Genomic DNA, 21,055 nt, shown 5'->3' on the forward strand with positions numbered 1-21,055 from the left:
TATCACACTGTAGCACACCGAACACGCAGTATCTTTGCCAAATCAAATTTTCAAAGTTTGCTTATAATTTACTACAAAGGTTTTGAGTCATCTCAACATCCATTCTTAAGTATAAACTGAAAACCTCATTTACTGGAAATATCCTCTCAGAGGTGACATGACACATGCCAGATCCCTGACCTATAGGCATTTGATAAAATTAGGTAATGTCTATGATGCAGTAGAGCTTCTGGAAAAAAAAAAAAAAAAAAGAAAGAAAGAAAACACTAATTGGAAATTTACCTCTGCCAAGTCCCGAGCAGATTAAGGACAACAGCGTTGATATAACTTCACAAAGCAGAGAACAGAAACCGGCCTTACGAAGTGTTTTAAAACTCAGGTAAAATACCTGTATCTTCATTTGGATCTCTTAATAAAAGTGAGTTTTCAAAGGAGTTGAGTGTTTGGATTTTCTGTATAACTTTCTGAGGAATGATTTATTTACCTTTCTGAATGCTGAAAAGGATAACAAGACCCTAATATTTTTTTCAGCAGACTATTCATAGTGGCTATAATTGACTCGGTATTTTTCATCCAGCTGGGCTGGAGAGTTTTGAGAAAACTGCTGCAGCAGTCAACAGGTGAACTTCTGCTGCCAGCAGCTCTTTTAGGAGCATGCAGGGCAAGAAAGAGGGAACTTTTCCAGCTTGATTTTCTGCCTCGCACTGTAGCAGCAGTGCCAGTGACACCACTGAGGATCTCTGCCCTCGCTCTGCTAGGGGAGGGCTGGGGGTTATCCCGTGCTTTTGCCCCCAGACAGTTTGCAGCCTGAGGAAGCAACGTGAGAGAGAAGTCTGGTTTGTGTGTCTCATTTCTGCTTTAAACTTCTACAGAAGCTTTTTGGCTCCCATCAGATTTCTGATGCCATTACTGCACGAGGGCGGCAGTGTCTGATAGACGTGGACTGGATCACGGAGCTATTTCAGTAAACATGTTTCCTGTCTGCTTTCCCGGTGACATTCTGCCTCAGAGACATATTTTCATCTATTTAACAGCATAATCAATTGTGTGCTGATGGCTGTGAAAGAGCAGTTGCACTATTTTAAAGCAAGGAGTTCTTTTAAACAAGAGTAGCTTAATCATGAAAGGGATTATGCAGAGTGATGGGACCGAGAGAGCAGGAAATTGGATTGCTGATTTAGGACATAACTGTCTGATGTGCCTATGACTAGGGACAGTATGGAAAGGCACTGGAATGCAAAATTATTCTTATCTAGCTCAGGGCGGACCTGCATCCGTATCGATCTGCTTTATTTTATGGCAGCACGTTGATGACTACACAGGAAAGGTGATGCTGCTTTCTTGTTCCAGCTTGACAAGAGAACAAATCACAACTGGAAGTACTCTGCATTTCTTTGGACATGTATGGAAAAGTTGCCAATGACTGGCTGTGGACTGGAATGGGGTGAATCTTCAGCCTCTAGACCGACCAGGCTAGGGCTGGAGTTGCAGCACGCTGGAGAGGCAAGGAGGAGTCTCATTCTTTGCCCATGCTCTGCTCCTGTGCTGTATACCCTGGTGATCTTTTAAAGTTATTTTTGTAGGAGGGAAGAATTCCCTTTAAACCTTTTCTAGAGGGATTGTAGAATTTTATTTTTTTTCCTCATTTAGTGCTTCTCTATTTAGTTCCATATCTCTCTCTATGGATAAATACGATGATAAAAATATACAGGTCTTCACTCTAGCCCATTCTTTTGTTGTTCTGCCAAATAACAAAGAAGACTTTGTTATCCAGAGCATCACTTTGAGGAATTGATTGGGTTGCCTGTAATAAGCTCTCCAGCACTAGTTTGCCAGCATCAAAGCACTGATTTTTTTTTTTTTTCTGTAATCCCTTGGGCAGATGTAATGGAAAAAAACAGACACCTTTTTGTCAGTACTAAATGACAGATGCCATTCAGTAAAACTTTGAATTGCCTTGCAAAATTCTTACAACTCTACAATGCACTAATCCACAATGCAGATATTTTTGAACATTTTGGGTAACATAAAACTGACTCTTGTAAAAATTCCTATATACTCAAACCCATGGTTTTTTTGGTGCTTGCACATTCACTAAATAAAGTCTTCTGAAGTGTCTAAATGCTTTGAGGCACGGAATCACTTCTGGAAAGGAAACTGAACATTAAATATGTTGCCACATCATGTAACCACGTTTGAAATGTATTAGCTTTAAAAAAAAATCAAACTCTCTCTGAGACATCGAAGTTAAGCATTTGCAGATTTTCATCTCTTCCACCAACTCAGGAAACCTGCTCTACATCAGGAATGTCCCCAGTAAACCCAAAAATATAGAGGAGAGAAACAGGGACTGAGAAAGCTCAGTGTAGGCTAAGAAAGGCTTCAACTAATCCAAGTAAGTTGGAGAATGGCAGATTTACCATGGCTTTGCAAAGTCAGTGAAGTGTGACTGTGTTTAATGTCCTGACAGTGTTCCAGAAAGATGCCTGAAAGGGTTTCTCATGATTTGATCATCCTTAATCCATAACAAAGCATGTGCATCTGCATGCCTTCTCAAAGACATTTTATGGGTGCTGAAGGCTAGATATCATCACATATGTTTAAATGCATTTACTACGTTCATGGAGGCATGCATACTACGATCCTGCTTCTTTCAAGGCGCCTGTAAGACACTGAATGCCTAGATGATTTAAAAGCTTATTCCAGTGTTGGGCATAACAAAGATTTAAAAACAAACCAAGAATCATAGAATCATAGAATCATAGAATGGTTTGGGTTGGAAGGGACCTTCAAAGGTCATCTAGTCCAACCCCCCTGCAAGGAGCAGGGACATCCCCAACCAGATCACGTTGCTCAGAGCCTCACCCAACCTGGCCTTGAATGTTTCCAGGGATGGGGCATCCACCACCTCTCTGGACAACCTGTGCCAGTGTTCTACAACCCTCATTGTAAATTTTTTTTTCCTAGTATCTAATCTAAATCTACCTTCCTCTATTTTAAAACCATTAGCCCTTGTTCTGTCACAACAGGCCCTACTGAACAGTCTCTCCCTGTCTTTCCTGTAGGCCCCGTTGAGGTACTGGAAGACCACTATAAGATATCTCCGGAGCCTCCTCTTCTGCAGGCTGAACAGCCCCAACTCTCTCAGCCTGTGTTTCAGACAATCTTCTTGAGCTTGACATTGTACTCAAAATCTCAGTCATTAGTGGTCAAAAACTTTCAAGGCTAACTGTTCGTTTATCGGTGCAAGAGAACAGTGAATAAAAAAAAAGGTAAGAAATATAGTGTAGTATATATTGCTGTTCTTTAGGAGTAGACTTGCAAATGAGGCATGCTAGACACACAACTGAGGTCCTTGCTACATAGGCCCAATCCATCGAAACAGGTTGTTCACACTTAACCCTTAACCCTCCAAATGCTCTGGCTGACCACCGACTATTTAATCTATATTGCTGTATTATTGACTGCAGTGAGATTACTCATATATTTAATAACTGCTGAATTAGAATATAATGCCATAAACCACATAATTCTAGTTTAAGAACTAGTTTAAACCCAATTTAAAACCAAAATTTGTATCTGCCAAGTGATTTCTGTTTGTTAAAAGTTTCCTCTCTGTGAAAAGACTACTCTGCTCATCTCAGCTGCCCAGTCACTCTTTGAGCATGTAAAATGTTCTGTGATCCTTACGTCCTTACGCAGACACAAGAGGGGCTGACAATGGAGGTCATGGTAAATCAGTGCTTGGCCATTCCTTTCTATTATTTGATGTGAAAGCAGAGTTAGAAACTCCTTAATCACAGATTTGTTCGTGTCTTGGCACTTCTGTTGCTCAACAGAGGTGGTTTTTTGCATCATCTCATCTCTCTGGATGATGTGCCTATGAGACGGGATGACAGCAAGAAAGACTAAAGACAAGTTTTTCTAGAGTCTCACTCTGCTAAATATCACTTCTGGGCACCATTTGGGGGGACATTTTAGGGGTGGGTTTGGAAAGCAAAGCTCAGCAAAGACAGTTCTAGCATCAGAGAGCCAATCTCTCCTCTGGCTGTTGAGGCCAACATTACAGTGATCCTGCTTCTAATCAAAACTGTCTGAAGACAAACTGTCCCCAGCAGGACAATCTCCTACAGACTTATAGAAAGATTGTCTCTAATCTCTACTGCCTCTAGACAGCACGAGGAATTGATAAAATGTATTATATTCTGATAGATCCTGAGAGATCTTGCTTTGAGTTCAGCTTCGTCTGGAGCTGTCTGGAGGACAAGGCAGAAAGGAATCTGGAATTGTTTTAGTGACTCCTGCTCATGGATTATTTTCGTATTCTTAAATTTGTACATGATATGCATTGCTGAGTGACCTTGTATCCTTTTCACTATTAGGACACTTTTATCTGAGTATCTTTTACTGTGTGCTCAAACTCTGCAAGCAGAGTTGTGTGCAACATTATGAGTACACACAGTTATTTACTGGGTAGTGTCCACAGTAGGTAGCTAGGAGTAAAATATGACTACACTGAAAATTAATAATCTCATCAGCTTCCAAGTTGATAATCAGTAAGTTTTTCCTAGTCGGACAGTTGTCAGTCAAGTTGGGAGATGCAGCCCTTGTTGTTGCTTGGGAGGAGCTGATCCTTGACCTTGCTCGATCACAGACACCTGGGCCACAAGCTGGGCTGAGGATGAGCTTTCTAAGCCATAAAACTCTGGATGGAACATTGTGCGTAAGGGAACAGAGGCCAAGACAGGGCTATGGATTTATGCTACCCACTCTCTCAAAAAGCGTAGTTATACTATTCAATGTACTTGTTCCAAGATCTGAGAGAAGGGTAAACCTCCTTGAGTCAATTGTTGTTGCCTCCTCACTCTGAAGGCCTTTGAATCCAGTGTTCAAAATGGCAACACTCATTGTGTAATGTCAATAGACAAAAAAGTCCCCTTTGGATATGAACTTCTAACCTTTCTGAAAAACTCTGTGTGGCAATGCTCCCACCTGAGCTGATGCACCTAGAAGCAACCAGAGAGCATGTCTCAAAACAAGAGCAAGGAAGAATACCTATGACAGATGAACTTTGCTCTGCTTTCCACACACAGCATTGTGTGACATAATTTTCTATAGAGCCATTGTGTAATTCCACATCTATGGAATATTTTTCTATTAAACCAGAAAATTTGTGAGGTAAGAAAAAAAACTATCTGTGACTCAGAGAGATGGAACTGTACTTAAAGCTTGTACGAAATAATTACCTACTACTATGAAATAATAATAAAAAATCCTCTGGTTACATGCTGGAAAAGAGTTATACAGTTATTTTGACTGTGCAGCTGTCAATGTAACTGCATGATTGACACAGAATCACCAGAAGCAAGATTCAAATACAGATCAATCACTTAAAAATTCATGCTTTGTTATGATTTGAGCACAAAGTTTAGCAAATTTCAAGGTGTTAAGGTCCATGGCTTAGGTTCAACAGTTAGCAACATTTTAATATTAACAATCAATAGAAATGAAAATACTGCATTAGTTGTTTTAGCACCAGCGCTGAATGTTTCGCTTGTTTCTGCAGAAAGCACTTTCATTCATCATGTCAAAAAACCCCCCAAAATGCAGACTATAACTATACACATACATGATGACAGCACATATGATGGCTATTAAAGGTGTTGCTGTACCTATTAATCTTTTATCTTAGTGAGGATCCCCTAGAATTCTACTGGTATTGGATCTATTTATGTCTACTTAATAAAGAGGAATATATTGACTGCGGTGCTATGTTCCCTGGAACATTCTTAATGCTTCATGCAGGATAAAAAGGATAATGAGCCATTGATGTATTGGCCAAGAAACCAATTAAACAAGATGTAGAAGTTTACTGTTTGCTCCAGTGACCTGTGGAGTTGAACTAAATGATAAACTAGGTTAGAACTTGTCTCTCTTCTCCATGAACACTACAAAAATTCTTCCATAACTAATATTGAAAACTGTTAAATCCAAATTATATAATTTATTAAGGATGGTAAACTAATAGGTTGATACTTTCTTCTATGTGGCTTCTTCATGGAAACTAAATGCGAATACAGATTTTCACAGCCATAATAACTTACATTAGGCTTAGAGTAGAGCTAAGAGACAGCACGTTACACTATGCCCTTTATACACATGGACAGTTTTAGAAAATCTCCCTCAGCTCTTTTTCTGTGAAGACAATAGTGGTAATTGCTTGAGACCGAAGCATTTTTAGCTTGTTTCTGCCATAGCTTTTAGACGGCTGCTTTTTTCAGCTTGGTAAATAAAGAACTTGTGATGATTAGGTCAGTTCAAGGGATAAAGTTATCCTGGCATAATTAGCATCTTAAGATGTGCCTTCCAGCCCAAGTGACGTGGGTTTTTCTGTATCCTGAGATGATATGTCTGCTCTCACAAGCTTCCAGACAGTGCAATAGTAGCAATGTTCACTGGGAAACACAAAAAGAATTTGGCCATGCAGTCTAGAGCCAGGATCTTGTACTATACACAGGGAAAAGGATCTATGTAAAATTGGAGAAATATGCCAGTCCTTTCAGCATAGATGTTACGGTATATATCCTGTGAAACATTCCAGTCATACAGTTCGAAATGTATAAATGGACTAAATTCTGTGATACTTTATGAGTTTTCTGCAGTCAGTATAGGAGGTAGGTTGGAAGGCAAAGGGAATTCTAGCAGCTCAGCTGTATCTGGAGATGTGCTCCTAGTCATTAGCATCATTAATTTATTGGATTCCCCAAGCTTCCGATAAAATTGCACCCAAACTCCATAAGGTGAGTGTCAACAGTGAATCAGAGTAAGATAAGGTGGCCCAGGCATGTTTGCTCTTGGGCTTTTCTTCTAAGGCTCCCAGGCTTTTCCTTCTGTGATGCTGTTTTATTGGTTTTGCTTTTAACTGGTAATCTGAAGGGATTCTGGAGGTTATTTCCATTTTATGTTCCTTTTGTAGAGGTAGAGGGAAAAGAACATCCATAAAGTGTCATATAGTACAGGTGACAGGCCTGAAAGCATGGGGAAAATGTAGGGAGACAGAGGTTTGAAAGATTGTTCTTAATATCTGTTTAGATAATTAGGTATAAGCTTAGAAAAACTTATGTATGATGGCATATCATGAAAAATAAAGCCATTCATCAAAGGTTCACCATAGAAAATCTGATTTTGTATAGACAAGTTTATTTACGTAGGAAACCTCGAAACACTGTGAAGCAAAGCAATCGGCTGAAAATGGGTGGGAAGTTGATTCTGAATGCTGTGGCATCTTAAAGACCTACATTCTTGACACATACAGAGGTTATTTTAGATTTGCAGAGAAGAAGAATGGGCTGGGACAGCTGCAGGAGAAGGCACACATTTCTGGTGATGAAAGTATTATCTGATCCTTTGCTGAAGGTTGAAGATCATAACAGTCCTGGTAGGAATAGGACATATTTCAGATAGCTTGTTAAAAAAAAAGAATACTCAACATGACCAAACCAGAAAGTACTCTGCCTCCTGACAAGCTTTGTATTATTATATGATTTTCTGGGTTTTAAGGTGAATGAAATCATTTAAACAAGTGAAGCTTTAAAATGAGATTGCTCTGAAAGAAAACAAGAAATACGAAAGCTTCTGTTAAAGCTTGTGTAGTCATGGATCTTCCTGAGGAATGAGTGCAGAATATATGTGTGTGACATTGAGAGTGGGATGGCAAAAGCATCAAGTCCATGCTAAATAATGAGAAGGAATTTGGACTGACATTTCTAGGACAGCTGCATACCATGAACCAGATGGACATGAAACAGTAGTTCAAGCACATAGCAAACAGCAAAAACACCTGGAGAATAAAATGTCTGTCCCAACTGCTTTGAGAAGCTGAGATTGCACTTTGGGGTGAGGGAGCAGGGGGTATGGAAATGTATTCCTACGTAGACCAGTGGAGAAGACCTCTGGGAGAACCACTGGAGTCAGTAGCTCTCCTGCATGCCTTTTGCTCATGGTGGTATCTACCGGGAAGTTTTAATCAAGCGTGTCTGTGTTAATGACACGTCAGGACATACAAATGCAAGAGGTGGAAGGGTGGCTGGGAGTAATGGGCATAATCCAAATGTTCCGGTGATTTGGAAAACTGATTCTGAAAATTGTTAGCCCACACAGAGTCATAATGCCAAGGTACCACCTGGAACAGGAGGGACTTGTACAGGTGTTGTACGTGATAGGTGTGTTTGTTAATATAACTTACTTGATGCAGGAGTTTACTGCAGTTAATGACTCTGCTCTGAGGATCCACACTTGTGACCTGAAAGCAGGGCTCAAGAAGGGTGAGAGGGGAAATGAAGGCTCCTCTGTTCCACCTGTGTGACCCCTGGACAGCCTGCTGAACGTTTCTGCTGTAGGAGGCAATTAATGAGTTTTCAATTGCAAAATATTTGTCTGTGCTTTATCCTGTTTACTATCACATTTCTGAGTCTGCAAGCTAAAGGTATGATGGAACAGGGACTGTGCTTTTGAAATAAAACTAACCTAAAAGAATGAACTGATGCTTTTCTCCTTATTTCTCCCAAGAAGCATTCAGAGATAGCTGCAAAGAGAGTGAAGCTGAGACAAGTTTCAACAAGTGACCCCATCCATTTTTTCCAACCAGGTGATATTGAGGAATATGAACATTTATGGGAGAGTGGGACCCACCAATGCAATAGGGTGCTGAGAGCAGAAGCTGCAGATTATGCTAATCATGCCACTAAAGGATTAGAGAAGTACAGGTTAGTTTATCACTTTTTATTTGCATTTTTTACTCTTCATATACAGTTTCTTGATATTTCTTCTGTTCTCTGTTTTGTGGAAGCTGGAAAAGCTGTTTTGCTATCTGTTGAATGATAGTGCTTCATCAATCTGCTCTATAAGCTCTAAAAACTCATGGATCAATGTGATACGACTATGGGATCAAAGGCAGAGTTTCTGAACTCATCTAAAGGAACATGAGCTGTAATGCACAAGGGAGATTCTGCAGACCCAAAGATTCGTGAGGCAGAGCTCATGAGTCAGTAGAAGTTTCCTTTTCTGATATAATATGCAAGTCCTGAAACAACTCCTTTATTATTTTTCTTTTTTTTTTTCCTGAAGTAAAACTGTATTTCTATTGCTGATGTAATTTCTCTTTTTAAAATACAATTACATGATAAATCTGGTAAATGCTAAGCAGGTCCACTGTGGAACTAAGCAGATTTCTCTCATCTAAGGATTTGGCATTAAGAGTTTTTTTAGTCCATCAATTCCAGCACAGTTTTACATGCTAAAAATAGTAATCAAATCTAACTAACAAACCTAAAATCTCCCAAATCTCTTTCCCCCAGACGATGTAGCTATTTTAGGTAATACTTGATTTATATATACATCACACAAGTTTGTACATGAGTGGTAGGAGAAACTTTCAGACAAGCTTCTGCTCTTTGCTCAATCTTGTCTAATTGGTTTTCCATCATTCCCAAATATTGCCATTTTATGATTATAACCGTTTTTTTTTTGTTAAGTGAAACATTAACAAAAATATAGCAAGAGTGAAAGGTAACGAAAAATATTTGATAACATATAGACCAAAGATAAACAGCTCAGTAAATGTGGGGCTGCTATGCAGCAGGATTCCTGCAACAGCCACTGCAAAATACTTGACTTCCCAAGAGTTGCCTGTGTTTAATTGTTATCCTGGAGAAGCTTCCAAGCGCTACTTTTTTTCCAAGTCATGCTTTTCTAAAAGGGTAAAGTTTCTGTCAGTAGAAGACAATAGGAGTTACCATCCAGAAAAAGTCCATCTGCCTAGAGGACCTACTTAGGACTCCTACAGAAAAGGGGCTTTTCTCCATCTGTCTGTTTATAAAGAACAACTTTCTCTTATCAAAACTTCTCCAAATGATGTGGAAATAATACTATATGTAAGCTTCAGGAATTAAAAAAAAAAAAATGGAAAAGAGAAAATTTTGATTGCCACCCTAAGCCCTTCTCCGTTATCCCAAAACAACCTCCCTCAATGAAAATCCTCCTGAGAAATGAGAGGAAGGACTAAGGAGAAAGGGGGAGGTAGCATCTCTTCTTCAGTTTATCTTGATTCAAAAGGAGGAGACGGTGGGTGCAGCAGGGTGTCAAAGGGAAATGCAGACAATTATTAGTGCAATTGAAGAGTGCTTGAGACATCTGGGCTCAACTCAAAGCTCCACCGGAAATTTCCTGGGTAAACAAGGGGAATTCACTTGATCTCTCTATGCCTCAGTTTCTCGTCTATAGAATATGGAAAATAGATGGTATTGTAAGACTAGATGCCCTAAAGATTGCTCAGATCATTAAAGGGGCTATAGGGAGGCTTTTTTTTTCAGTAATATCACCACCCCTAGAGAGGTTCTGAGGCCATTTTAGCTGGCCTTACAGCATGTTACTCCCTTGTCCAGTCTACTGTGCTACCTGTGAAAAGGGGAACAAAGTTCCAGCGAACCAGATTTACCGGGTATGGTAAATCAGTGGGTGGGGTATGGTATGGTACGGTATGGTACAGCACAGTACGGTATGATGCGGTGTGGTGTGGTATGGTACAGTGTGGTAAAAAAGTACTGATTTACCAGTGAGTCTCACTTTTTTTTTTTTGGCAGTGCAGTCTACATACATTTCCTCACAGCATGCAGCCACCCATATAGCTCACACATAGCAACCGACAACAGCCTTGTTTAATCACAGATCCCTCAGATTTAGTTGGTGGCTCCCCTCCTCACCGCAGGACTCCTGTGAGACCCCCCCTCTCCAGGCGGCGCTACCCTGGGCGTGCTGAACGGAAACTTCTCATCTTTTCTCCAGTTCCTTCTGCCAGGCAGGATTTGGGCTTTTCCTGCAGCAGTACTCTTGGTGGGAGTGGGGCTGGGGAGCAGGGTTTGCTTTTACAGCAGCCAAGAGATTGAGGGGGTGGAGGGTGTTTCTCCTCCTCTCTCTTCTTTCAAGCATTTGGGTGAAGTTCATTGAATTTTTCCCCAGGTCGTGCATCCAGCACAATGTCTACATGCCCTTAGCTGGGATGTTCAGAGGGGTGAAGGCGGTAGGGTGCTATTGATGCTCATCTCACCATTCCACAGCGGAATTGCTTCTTCGACCTCTAGTTATGTAGTAACAAGGGGAAAATTTCCTGAAATTAGACTACTGCAGGAACTCTGGTTTTAGTCACAGCTGTCATCTGAGAAACAAATTTCCAGGCATTTTTAATCTAATTAACTTAATTTTTATGTAACTGAATTAGAAAATGTGATTAAGAATCGCAGAATCTTTGGCGTTGAGCCTGCCTAACCTTTAGTGAAACATGAAACAGAGAAACTTATTAGAAGTAAGAAGAAATGGTGAAATCAGCTGTACGGATTTGGTACGATCGTTACTTACTGAGTAGGAGGATTAGAGGCACAAGAAAACCCAAAGGAGGGGAGAAGGAAAAAAAAAAAAAAAAAAGGAGGATAATGACCTCTTCAGCTGAGATTCTTGCCGCGATCCTTTGGCAGATATTCCAGGGCAGGGCAGGCACTGAAGACACCCTGCGACACTGAAGAGGTGTTTGCAGAGCAGCCCTGCCCGCGGGCCCCACGCCCGCTTCCCCCGTGTTTCTTTTCCCTGCTGCCCCCAGATCTCGTTGAGGCAGGGAAAACTCGACGGAGAATATCGAAGGCTTGAAAATTACTCGATTCTCCCTTGCTGTGGCAAGTGCCTCCAGCCCCGGAGGTCTGGGCTTGAGACACGTTGGCAGGAGGAGCTGAGCCCCCTTCCGCGCAAAGGAGTTTAACATGCGCGCCGGCCGCGCTTCCTGCGCGCCAGCGCAGCGGGTACCTGCGCTGAGATTCTGCTGGTTACAGAGCACCGACGGTGCCTGGATGTGGGGGGCTGATCCGTTCCCCGCGAACACACGCGGTTCAAACGAAAAAGCAAAGGCTGGCCAACACCTTGCCGCCCGCTAAACCCAAGCTAAATCCCGTAGAAAGATTTGGGTTTTTGAGAGCAGCTCCCCGCCGCGCAGCCCCATCCGACGGCGCGGCCCGGGCCGGGACCCCCGGCAGAGAGGGCTGGGAGCAGAGAGGGACCTGTTCAGCCCGCGAGCGCCGGCCAAGAGCTGGGGAATGGGGTAGCCCTGGGGCCGGGGAGGGGGCTCCGCGGGGAAGCACTCGGGGCGGGAGCGGGGGGTCCCCGTGGTGTAGGGGTGCAGCCGCCTCCCCTCCCGGGCGTCCCGGGTGCGGGCAGGGGGGGAGTGGTGTGGTGTGTCCCCTGCAACCCCCGCCTGCTCTCCAACCAGACTGCCGACGGGGCGCTGCTCCCCGCAAAACCAACTCATTAATATAAATCAAATAATGACGGGGGGGGGGGCAGGAAGAGGGGGATGGGGAGAGGGAGGTAGGGTGCGCGGCTGCTCATGAATTAAATATAAGTCTCTGACTGTCCTGACCAAAGCGGCCGTCCCCTTGGGAAGGGTGACGTCTCCCCAGTAACGTGATTGCTCCTTCGGAAGCAGAAACGTGTAAACGCTATAAAACGCGGCGGCGCGGCGGGCAGCTCAGAGCGTGCGGCGGGACGGAGCTCTTCTCTTCTTCCTCACCCTCCTCTTCTTCCTCACCCTCCTTTTCCTCCTCAGCCGCCGCCCCGGTAGCCGGGCAGCGGGGCAGGGCGCAGGCCCCTCAGCAGCAGCGCTCCGCTCCCCTCTGCTCCGCTGCGCTCCGCTCCGCGCCCGCCTCGCCAGCCCCACCGACGGATCCGCCGCTCCGTGAGTAACTTTCCGTCCGCGGCAGCGGCCGCTTCACAGGGGGATGATGAGGGTGTCCCAGGGTCCTCTTCCTCCTCTTCCTCCTTCTCCCTCCCAAACACGCAGGGAAGGCCGTCGGGTGGCGAGTCTGACCGCCCAGGGCAGCCGGGGAGGGACCCATCTTTTTTACCGCTGCACAAAAAAAAATGTATGTGGGTTTTTTTTGTTGTTTGTTTGTTTGGGGTATTTTTTTTAATTTTTTTTTTTAGGTCGCTAAACTTGGGGAGCTGCTGCCCCTCGAACGGCGCCAGGGGTCTCCTTCGGGAGGGGTAGAGGAGGGGTGCCAGCTCTCCCCACCCGCCGGCAGCTCCCCCGCCACGGCGGCCCCGCTGCCGGCGGCATCTCTCGGGGCCGGGGTGACGGTGGCGGTCGGTGGCTGGTGGGGGTCGGTGGGTGACGGCTGCGCTCTTCCCTCCGCAGGTGCGGCCATGGAGCTCCGCGGCGCCTCCCCGCTCCTTCTCGCCCTCGCCCTCCTCAGCGCCCTCTGCTGGCGGGCGCGGGCGCTGCCCCCGCGGGGTCCCGCCTTCCCCCCCGTCCCGCGGTAAGGGCCGCGCTCCTCCCCGCGCTCCGCTCCCTTCCGCGCCGAGGCTTCGGTCGGGACACCTTGCCCTTTAAATCCCCCCTCCCCAAAGCACGCACCCCCACTCCGAGGCAGCCCCACGGTCTGGGGAGTGGTGACCCCACTGCGTGTAGATGTCGCGGAAGGGTGTGCGTGCCAGCCAGCTGTGGGACGGGACGCCCGTCCATCCGCGACACAGCCCCGGTTTTTCTCGGGGCAGAACTCCAGTATCTCCGAAGTCCAGAGTTGGGGGGGGGGGGGTGTCTGCCAAAAAGCAGAGATGTGCAGCAGCACAATCCGACCGATTAAAAATCCCTTCGTCGCGAACGAGGGGAAGCGGTCTGGGCAGATTGAGGTGTGGTGGTTGCACTGCAGCACCCTCTGAACTGTCAAAGTTGTTATTAGTTGTCTAACTAGATTAAAGAAAGGTATGTTTGGCATTTAGGGAAGGGGAAGGCAAAGAGTAAAAAGACCCGTGAAAAGCGGTATAGCAAACCAGCAGAGCGACAGATTTTCCAAAGACGTGACGAGTTGGCTTATTTTAGACAACAACTTTACTTTTTTTAACCAGACAGAAGTCTTACATGACTCAGATGAATAAGTAGTACTAATAGTTACACCACCTGTAAAATCACAAGGACAGCAGCCTATCCTAATTTTAGTACGTGTTTTTTTGCGCGTGGTGGTAGGCAGGGGGTTCCGATAGCGATGGGAGCCTGCTGTCAGCCGCAGAACCTCAGAGCAGCTAGGAGGAAGGACTGCTGTGCAGTCAGGCTGCCCGTGACAAAACATGACGCATAGTAAGGATCAGCAGTTTACGAAAATATGAAGTAACTATAAATCGGTTTATATGGAGCAATTGCCATGATACATTTTAAAAGGTGAAGTGTGAAACTTTTTAAACTTGCAATTGGCAAATGAATTTAAACATGAGAAAACAAAGTCACGTCGAGATACACGGCTGCAATTCATATTTCCTCTGAAGTTCCTGAGGGTGTATTTACTTTCTTTAGAGAATTCCTAAGAAGCATTTCATACTGCATTTCAATGCACATTTTAGGCCTTAATTGGAAGGTAAGTACTTCACGGAAACTGTTTTCACTTTGCATGGGTGGAGGCTGGTAATTCCATCCGTCGTTTATATAAAGTATGCCTGTTGTGAAAAGCCTCACGGTTGTCGCTTGAGCTGTAATTGCCATACATTACGCACTATTTGCTGGAATAAATTGCGCGCAATGACAACGTGTATCTAGAAAATGCACATTAGAGAGAAGGATCTGTTACGTTGATTACTCTGTCACCGAGCATGTATTATACCTGGAAGTGATTTTTCTTCTATCCAGACTACTGTAAAATGCCTTACAGATGAAAGTAAGTGGATGTGCGTTTGGACACAAACCAGAACATAAGTTGTGGTGAAGTGTTGAGTGTCCTCAGCTAACTGTACTTCACACGGTTTCCTTCTCCAACAGACTGGGAAACAGAATGCCATTTGATGGAGCCAGTGAACCTGACCGTGCCCACGGGTCGTTAAAGTCTGAATCAGACATTTTGCAGAACACATTACCTGAAAATGAGAAATTCTATTTCGATCTGTCCAGAATTATTGACAGGTGAGTTTCTTTGTTATCCTAAATGCAAATGATGATGTGCTGCTTGAATTATGCCGAAAGATTGGTCACATTTTCAAACTGAGAAACAGGAAAGGAAGAATCGATTACAGAAAAAAGTCACATGGCCTCTGGCTCAATACTGGTAGCAGTAGGAATGTCTGCAGAAATGTTGATTGTGTTGCCATTCTGGCATGATGAATTCATTCACTTCCCAGCAAGGGCTGAAAAGTGTATTGTGAGAATCTGGAAGTTGTTTTATGAAATTAGCTTAACTTAATATGTACAATAGATAACTTAAGGAAAGCAGGATGTTTGCAAAATGAACGTTATCGAAATGATATGAACCCAGGTTGTATTGTGGAGTTTATTTATTGTCCATTTCAGAAATGCAAGGCATGCTGATGGAATTTTCACCACTGTCTACAGCCATCTTTTGGCTAAACTTGCTGTGAAGAGATATCTACATTCGCTTATTAGAAAACGAGTTAGGTGAGGTGACACTTACATTAGGTAGAGTTTTTTTGCTAGCTGGCTTCATTAGCAATTTTTTACCCTTCTGTACCTAAGTTCTCATTTTTATGATGTAGAGATAATGAAAGAAAAAACAGTATAATAATGGGGGAGCTGAAAATCCTGTGTAACAACATGGTGGTGTTAGTTACTAAATGAGTATGTTACTATTTACTCCTGATACAGCTGTGAGGGGTCGAGAAACTGACACTGCACATAGCACTGATGTTAAATACTGGCAATATCATAATGGTTATCATGCTAATTTGCTAGTTTTTTATCTGATAGTGTTTTTGCTAGCTTGGTGGATGAATGGCAAACGTAAATACAAACCGATTGATTACTCGGTACTTACACAACAACAGGGGGATGCTCAATGAAATTAAGAAATTATTAGTTTACAGTGACAACAAAAAAGGAATGCTTTTTTTTTCTTACTGTAGAACAGTAGGATGTTTGGGAGAGCTGTATTATAGAAAGATTTGAAAAAGAATGAGTCAAGTACGTAGACAGGGGATCTGTATGCAACTTCCAGACCAGGACATTCATAAATTAATGGTCGCAGGATGCCGGGAAGGATCGCTGTGTACTTCCCTTCTTTTCTTATCCCTAAACAGCAGCTAAAGGGCACTCCTGGGAATGGAATAGTAGAGTACTTTGATCTGACCCGATATGACAGTTCCTTTGAGTGCCTACTTCACATGCTCAAAAGCTGAGTAAAAATTAGGTCCTGCGTTTATGTCAATGCTGCCTTTGTTTCAGAACATAGAGTGCCACTTTCTCATGTGCTGTAAACTGACACAGGTCATTTAAATCAGAACACACTGAGGCTTCCCAAGATTGTGCAGGAAACATAGGCCTCCAAGTCTGGATTTCACAAGGTGTATTTTGTCTTCTAATGCCTCCTTAAAACAAACATTTGCAGCTATGTGATGCTACACTCTTACTTTCCTCAGAGGCAGGCTCTGTCCTCGCTGAGTTCAATGTGAACAGTGACCTTTAAGAGCTTACTGTGACTTAAACCACTCTGCACCTTGGCATTGTACTAAAATACACACAAATGATAGAAATCAGAATAAAGTCAGTTTATTAAAAAGAATAACCTGGGTTGTGACATCAGGCGGGAGGGAGTAATGAAATTCACACTCAGCCATTTGATCTGGCAGAATTCCTGGCTCAGGGACTCTAGAAATCATTGAGTATGGATCCTAACTATGTGGGTTAGCCAAGAGTTGAGCAGAAGGAATCAGTGGAAGGTGTGCCCCAAAAGACCGAATACCGATCCTTAGGATCTGATCCTTGTCACTAAAATCTGTAGTAAGCAATGGAAGCATTGGCTGCTTTTCAACAGAATAAAGACCCAAAGTCATAGCTGGAAGTGAAAGCTGAAATGAAAATTTGGTTTTATTTAGCTAGTCAACATTGTAAAGTTTGTTGCACTCATTTAATGGTATCTTCTTTTAAATGGATATAATCTATTAATTTTTCCTTTGTCATTGTTGTATTACCAGCTCCCAGGACAGTCCTGTCAAACGCCACTCTGACGCTGTCTTCACTGACAACTACAGCCGCTTTCGAAAGCAGATGGCTGTGAAGAAATACTTAAATTCAGTTTTAACTGGAAAAAGAAGGTACGACAAGAAAACAAATATATAATGTTTCCATACTTGTATGGTATTAAGACAGAAAAGATTTATACTCATGTATGTATACAGAGAGGACAAACAAAAGGCAATAAACATTAATGTCTTTATAATGTAGTTTATAACGTGGTTTTCAAATACAGACAGCGTTTTCTTCCAGACTGGAACAGACATTACAATCAGATTAGAATAAAAGAATAAAGAGGAGACAGCATCTGGCAATTTTAAACAGCTTCAGACAGATTCCTAAAATGGTTTTATTTATTAAAAAAGCCTCTTAAAGAAAAATCTGCAGAGCTATGGAACATGAACAACAATTTTATAAAGAAAATGCACTATTTGTTGAAAATTTGCCTTTAAGTAAGCACATAAACCAAAAATTTAGAAGTTCCAGGAAGACCTAATCAGTATAGGTGAGAAGTGCCAGCATATGTTTTTGTAGAGCTTGTATTCTGCTTATATATTCACTCATTTAGATAACTGCTTTAAATATAATGTCTCTTCACCTCTTAAACATGCTGTTTCATGTGATTTATAACACTTTGGTGTAAGTGTAACAAAACATGCAATAGCTACAGTTAGAAGGTGGCCTTACTCGCTTGCTTTTTTGCTTTTCATTCTGAGAGGAGTAAAACTTGTTTCTGATTTCCAACAGCCAGGAAGAGCTAAACCCCGCTAAACTTCGAGATGAAGCAGAAATTCTTGAACCTTCCTTTTCAGAAAACTATGATTCCGTAGACGAGCTGCTGAGCCACCTCCCACTGGTATGCCCAGATTTCCTTCCCTCTTGCTATCTGTCGGCTGGCTTGACTCGTAAAATGAGCTTAGTCATATGTGAAGTACGGCCTATCAGCAAAACAGAGCCATGTTCCATGAAATGCCACGTGTTTCTGTAGGGATTGTGTCTGAATATAGTAATCATTTCAATAACAATAATTAAGTTATCCCATGATTGCTGTTATTGAAAATTCCTAATTAAATGGCACCGTTAATAATGCACCTAACTCACTTGGGTGTTTCAGCTTGTGTGCGCTGCGGCATAAAACCAGAATTGACTCATTTTTAATTACAAAGATTATTATTTCTTCAGAGAGCAACCTCAAGGATATTTCCTTTAATTAAAAAAAAAAAAAGAGAAAAGCTGCACATTTTGTTTAACATACATTTCATTAGAAGGCAGTTGTCCCTAGAACTAAGAGGATCAGCAACACGAACCCTAAGCACTAAGAAAGCACTTGACTCCCGTCTAAGGCATGCTGCACGGATCGTCTGACACGCAGATATTGCAGTTACTGTTTTCTGTTTAGCTATTGCTATTTGTATAAGTCATTGAAAAATATGTTTCTTTGGTTTACTGAGCTGTAAACCCTTCTACATCACAGCACTCACAGGGACATCAAATTGAAAGGGTTGAAGTTAATCGGGCTTGGTATGCTCGAAAGTGTATTATGACATTGATGACAGATGGTTTTTGGCATTCAGCTGTGTCTGAACTACAAATTAGAAAAAAGAGTGCCCCTGAAGATAACATTTTTTGCGGTGGAGCAGGGGGACAGAAAAGACATTTCTCCAAACTGTTGTTTCCTTCCAAGACCGAACGAAAATGTTCTTTTCCTTTCCACAAATGTGGCAGTTCCTCTAAAGTTCCCAAAGATTAGAAAGAACATAAACTGCTTATGTGTCAAAGAACAAAACAATTTCCAAGTGATGAGATTCAGGAAAGAAATGTTCTTTCTAGAGAAGATTATTTCAAAAATACCTGCTCCTGGATTTTGTGCCTTTTAAAACTTCTGGCACTGACTAAGTGAGAGCGAATAGTGGTGCGGCAGGTCGTGAGTGTCTTCCTGGAAATATTTTTGGTGCTTTTTTATGGTCCGTAGGGATGATCCAGATCTGCCTATAGGTGAATCGCTTACTCAGTATTGACTGTTACTGGTGGCTTTATCGCAGTGCCTGGTTGCTGAGGTAGTTAGTCTGTGTCAAGCAACCTGAACTCCTGTATCCCATTCCAAGGATACAGTTTTCCAAGTGAGCTGTAATTTTTGCCTGATTCTTCAACCTTTCTTCCTGGCCCTACAGCCCTGTCTGCTGGCTGTAATGTTCGCCGAGCTCCTGCGAATAGCTCCATCTCAGCCCCAAGCACAGCAATTGTATTATATTAAATGTTACTTCTTGTCTCTCATCTCCAGCACGATGCAACTGCTTATGAGAATGGCTTTTAAAACATGTTTCTCCTTTGCTTTTCAGGACCTCTGAAGGACACCTGGTAAAGTCTGTGACAAGAACAAGTTATTTTTGAGTTCCACATAGTATTTCAAAGAGATGACTTTTGTCATCAAACCAGAACAAATATGTTGTGAAGTGAAAGTTGTGATATATTTGTTTCTTATGTAATAAAAGTTGATATTTACATTGTAAATATTACTCTAGAGTTCTCTACTGAAAGCTGTACATATGGATGCCAGTTTAACTCATGAGAAGTCTGTGAGTCCATATGCTGTAAATCCTTTACTTCAATAAATTCATTTGAAAATGAGTTTTCAGCTGAAAAGAGCCCGTCATTGCCAATTAATTGGCTTATTTTAGGTGGGGTACAAGTTCAGATAAGCCTGTATGATAATAGGGATACATTTCCAGATAGCTTCATAAAGAAGTGTAAAAAAGTGAGGAAAAGAGTGTGCCAAGTGTGTAAAAATGCCTTACAAAGATCTCTGAAGGTTACAGCTGAGAAAAAGGGAATGCTTTTCTAGCAGCTTACCAAGCAGCTAGAGAAAATGAAAAAGCATTACAAATTATTTGACCTCTGACGGCATCTTTCCTTCCTGTTCACATTTTCAATATTTCACAATATAAAAACTAAATTAAGACCAGAAATGTATCCTTTATTTTCCAGACGTGTTTTGGATCCTTTTTAGCTGACAAAGCACGCAAAAATGCTATCCCTTGATTTGTCTGATGCCTAAAGTCACCGGTTATTCTACATTTAATGGTCTCTAGCTTTGATGATGAAACTATTCCTTACATATAAAATAGATCTGAAGACACTTTACTATTTTTTCACAATGAATGTCATTTACAGAATATGCAGACAATAACTAATTTTATTATCATAGCAAACTATTACTGGTTTGAATCAGTGCTACAGGTACCTGAAACAGCAGAGGTCCCAGTAAGTGCTGTATCTACTGTAGTACAGGAAGATTTTTTAGCTAAGGCATACCATGTTATATTAGAAAAAACATGCAAGTAAGCCTCCAGTCCCTATTTGTTCACCTTAAGATCACTGTAGCTTAGTATGGAACTTGAAATTTGCAGCTGATTCACTGTTGCTGTGAATATTTTATTAAAATCGTAGATTTAATGAATTGGATAATTTTCTAAAGAATTATATTGTTTTAAGGACCGATAGTTCCACTGCAGTAAGGGAAGTGCGTGGTACCACATGCATAACATGTGAAATGTGTATTCATGCATGATACCAGCCATAGTGCTCTCATGATTCCCCTCCCACCTCCTAGAAAGAGATGAAATTTGAAGTAGAAAAACTTATCAGACCTACTTACAAGTTCAGTCTGGAATTTCAAGTGTATTTATATATCATACATATGCACACATAGACAGCGATAAAACTGATTTACAATTTTCACTTACAAGTTTACTGTTCCCGTTTAAAAGGAAGCTTCAAACATGATAAAATTGAGATTTATGGAGACTGGTTCTCATAAATATGCAGCCTTCTGATTTGCAGGTTTTTTGAGTATTGACAACTGCATGTCAAAAGAAAACCATCTTGCACAGATCAGATGCTATTATTGCTGTTTCTATCTAGCCTTAAAAGAATTTATTTCTGCCTAAGCCAACGAATGATTCAGAAAAGTTACATGTAATTTTGAAGTCTTCTCTTGAACAGTGATGT

General features: G+C 42.1%; 1 protein-coding gene across 1 annotated transcript; it reads left to right on the forward strand.

The window, feature by feature from the left end:
• The first annotated feature begins 12,563 nt into the window (after window positions 1–12,563).
• VIP (vasoactive intestinal peptide) lies at window positions 12,564–19,675 on the forward strand. The gene is made up of 6 exons (XM_086744962.1): window positions 12,564–12,775; window positions 13,235–13,355; window positions 14,846–14,986; window positions 17,008–17,127; window positions 17,795–17,903; window positions 19,387–19,675. The coding sequence occupies exons 2-6, from the start codon at window positions 13,243–13,245 to the stop codon at window positions 19,393–19,395; spliced, it is 492 nt and encodes a 163-aa protein (XP_086601088.1). The 5' UTR covers window positions 12,564–12,775; window positions 13,235–13,242; the 3' UTR covers window positions 19,396–19,675.
• Window positions 19,676–21,055: the final 1,380 nt, after the last annotated feature.

This window comes from Chlamydotis macqueenii, chromosome 3, assembly GCF_036417535.1.
Source record: "Chlamydotis macqueenii isolate bChlMac1 chromosome 3, bChlMac1.mat, whole genome shotgun sequence".
NCBI lineage: Eukaryota > Metazoa > Chordata > Aves > Otidiformes > Otididae > Chlamydotis > Chlamydotis macqueenii.